General features: G+C 36.1%; 1 protein-coding gene across 1 annotated transcript in view; it reads left to right on the top strand.

The window, feature by feature from the left end:
• The window catches only part of Atf2 (activating transcription factor 2), a 116,244-nt gene extending 113,625 nt beyond the window's left edge, over positions 1-2,619 (top strand). Inside the window, 2 exon segments of the mRNA XM_023719165.1 lie at positions 85-290; positions 292-2,619. Of these exon segments, the coding sequence (XP_023574933.1) occupies positions 85-290; positions 292-315 (230 nt within the window). The 3' untranslated portion in view covers positions 316-2,619.
• The last annotated feature ends 1,442 nt before the right edge of the window (positions 2,620-4,061 follow it).

Below are 4,061 nucleotides of genomic sequence, written 5' to 3' on the forward strand. Positions count from 1 at the left end.
TTTACTTTGTATATTGATTCAACTTAATGATAATTTTGAATAGATACTTTAAGAAAATAAACAATTTTTCTTTTTTCTGCTCAGCTACTGAGAAAGATGATAGTTCCGAAGACCTGTCAGTGCCAAGTAGTCCGCATACAGAAGCTATACAGCATAGTTCTGTGAGCACATCCAATGGAGTCAGCTCAACCTCAAAGGCAGAAGCTGTGGCCACGTCCGTCCTCACCCAGATGGCAGACCAGAGTACAGAGCCTGCGCTTTCACAGATGGTCTTGGCTCCTTCCTCCCAGTCACAGCCCTCAGGAAGTTGATTAAAACCCTGCGGTCCAACAGTTTTAGATACTCATTAGTGACTTCAAAGGAAAATCAAGGAAAGACCAGTTTCCATTTATTCGAAATCTGTGGTTGTAATTTTTTTTTTTACTTGAAATAAAATTTGGGTCTAAAGTTGATGTAGCAGCAGTTGATCAGACTGAACAAGTTTTTAAGTCTGGAAAAAGACTGATTTTGCTTTTTTTATAAATATTGTTAGATTTATTAATTTTTCTGTGCTCAATGTGTATATTGTATTATAATTCATTGTGGTTTATTTCAGTTTTAATTTGGTGGTGTTTTAATAAATGGGGGTGTTAATGAATCTCTTCCCACTTCCATTTCTTTTGCCCACTCCTTAGCCTTCAACTGTAGTGGTTGTCTTATCATTTGTACCAAAGTTTTGCATAGGGACTGTTGACTTTGTAATATATCCAAAGTCATAAAGCACTAGGCAAGAGAAAGATAGAAATTTGCTTTTAATCTTTTTGCCTTTATTTTGCACATTATGCAAAAGGAAGATTGTTAGAGAACAGCTTCTTTAGTGAAAACATGGGAAAAGACATACAGTGCTTTTATGTGCATTCTTAAGCTAAAAGTCATTAATAATACTGCATTTTCTTTTAAGAGTTTAAGTAGACAAAAATTTTGAAAAATTCAGCATTTCAAAAATGATTTTTTTTTAAGTCTTCAGTATTTCAAACCTATGTTTTGAGGCTGAAAATATGAAATTATATACTGTATGATAACAGGGTTATCAGGTATCTAGTAATTTTTGAAAACTCTTATTTGGAGCTTTTTGTTTTTATTTTTGTTTTTGCAGATTTCAGGTTACAAACTGAGAAGTTTATGCATAATCAAGTATGGTATGGTTGCCAGAAAAGCCTAAAATGACTACTTAGAAAATTTCAGACTGTTTACCCCCATTGTCTTGTACTTGCGAGCTAACTTGTACTTATTCTTGTGAAAGCACTGTCATCTTTTAGTAGCAAATTTTGATAATGTTTCTTGTGGAAAAAAATCAGTATCTATCTTTAGAACAATGTAATTATAATGTGGGAAATGTCAGTGAGTGAGTGAGAGTGTGTGTGTGTGTGTGTGTGTGTGTGTGTGTGTGTGTGTCTTTCAATAGTTTATGCCAGCAATCTTTGCTTGAATGTTTAATGATGCCTTCAGTGTGATGCTGGCCGATAGATGACTGCAGTTTAAAAATGTCATTATGTGCAGGCTTGGATAATTAACATTCCATGATGTAGCTTGTTTCTGATGAGATGATTGTAGGTACACTTTTCTCATTATTCAGTCATCTGTGGGATACTGAGTTTTCTAATGTGCCATTATCTATTTTTATTCTGCAGTTATGTTCAAAATACAATACAATATTTTAAATAGACTAAATTGTTAAACAATAAAAATTAAAAAGTAGTAGATGTGTGTAAGAAAACTTTGTAAAATAGTTGAGTCCTACCCAGTAGCAACTTCTGGCATTTGAGCAGAATTCCATTATGTAAATATATGTAATGCATTTATAATAAGTTTGCTCTGTATCCATACTACACCATTTGCTAAAGTCTCGGTACCATCTCCTAATGAGACTGACATTTTAAAAGCCTATATGGAGTATCCTTGATGATTCAAGGGAGTATCCCGCCTGCCTAAGTTCCAAACTGGGAAACATACAAATTATACAAATGATATTTCAGGGTTTTTAAGTATGAAGATAATAGGAGTTTTATTGCTGGCTTATTAAAAATGAGAGCATTTTTAGTTGGTCTACTTCTAAAATTTTTCAGTTTTTTTAATTGATTTCATAAATATAATCAATTTCTAATCATGATTTTGCTGTAATTCCACTGAGTTGATCTCAGAGGCACAAAATATGAATCCTACAAGAAGACTTATTCTTTACTGTAGTTTGGATGAGTTAGGAAAAGCCTCAATTTTTTACTTTCCTAAGTCCTTCACTGCATTTTTTTCTTTCCTCTTATTTATGCAAGTTAAAGTTTTTGGTAACAGAATTCTTGCAACTGTAAAATAAGACTACATAGATGTAAGAAGTCATGTAAACGGTTAATGATCTTACCAAGGTTAGCAAAACTTTCATTGTAAATCAATCTGTACTCAGCAAATAAAAATCATTATTAGTTGTATAAACACAGATTCCATTTTGACTTTCAGGATGTCACACTACTGTACCTAGCATTTTGAGTCCTTATATTTGCAATGTTACACAAACTGTACTATTTTCTTTTATGTGCAGTTTGCATGAGTAAACCATCAGAGAATAAATTCTATCTTTAAATTACATTCATAATTTGCTTGTTTTTACCTGTCTTTCACAAAGTAACATCACCTAATAATTTTTTTTTCTTCAGGGCATTTATTACCTGAGAAGAACCTGAGATTCTTTCCATTTCTGTGATGGAAGTCATTCTCTGTTGATCTCTTAACTGCAAGATGCTCGTGCCTGCCTGCTTTCTCTAATCTGTGCTCGCCTTAAACTTCGTTCATATGCAGTGACTATTTAAGTGATGTCCTCAGCTTGGGACGCTCCCTGAATTTTAGCCACAGACCCACCTGCCTAGCACCTAACAAAATACTTTTAACATGCCACGTCCAAGCCTGGCCTGGCCTTCCCTCAGCCCTGCCTGCTAGTGTGCTTCTCCACAATCTTTCGTTCATCTGTAGACAGCACAGTTCCTATTGTTCAACCCAAATCAACCTTCTTGGCCCCTGGGCTTCTGTCTCACAGCCCACATCCCACCCATCATGAAATCTATTGCCTTTACCTTCAGAATACTCTAAAGTGCAGCCACTTCTTACTTTGTTTCACCCTGCCTTACTGTAGTCATTTGTATTTCTGTACTTCCACCTCTGCCCACCACAACCTATCCCCAGAACAGCAGCCAGGGTGTTGCGTTTAAGCCCTGAGTCAGGTTACAGCATTTCCCTGCTCAGCATTCCTCCTTCCCTTCAGTAAGAAGTCTGGTCCTTAGACTGGCCTCCAAGGCCCCAGACCATTCACTTGTCACAGTCTCTCACATATTGTTTTAGTCAGTGACTATTTGGGTGCCACTAGTCAGACACTGTTAGGCACTTGAGGTACTGCAGTAGCCAAAGCCAAAACTCCCTGCCTAAAGAACTTACATTCTAGAGCGTATGGGTGGTGGTGGGAAACAGTCAACAAGTAAACTGTAAAATAGAAGAGCCCAGTGCTAAATGAAGGCACAGACTTGGACCAGTTTTCTGGAAAACGAGCAGTGACATTTTATCCATCAGATGAAGCCATTGAGAGATAAAGAATTGCATACCTATTGATGTACCCATTCTACCACTTAAGGTAGGTTATAGGATATTAAATAAAAAGTTTCATAAAGACAAGCTGATGTAGAAACATTCCTCATTTCATTGTACTTTACAGGTACTTTTTTCTCTTCTTTTACCAATAGGGGATTTGAGACAAACTGAGTCTTAGCAGTGCCTTCTGGCAACAGCATGTGCTGAAAGCTCAGGCTATCACCAGCATCTTTTAGCGATAAAGCATCTTTCATTTTCATGATGCTATTTACACACTTAGTAGGCTACAGAGTAATGTAAGCTTAACTTTTATAGAACAAAAAATTCATGTGACTCACTTTCTTGCATGGATCTGGAACTAAATCCACAGTATCTCTGAGGTATTTGTATGTTTGTATTTCTGTAACAAATAACGTTCAGCAAACAGGTGATTCAGCCAAAGGGTGGAACTT

The sequence above is a fragment of the Octodon degus genome, unplaced genomic scaffold (genome assembly GCF_000260255.1).
Source record: "Octodon degus isolate 3935 unplaced genomic scaffold, OctDeg1.0 scaffold00065, whole genome shotgun sequence".
Taxonomy (NCBI): Eukaryota; Metazoa; Chordata; class Mammalia; order Rodentia; family Octodontidae; genus Octodon; species Octodon degus.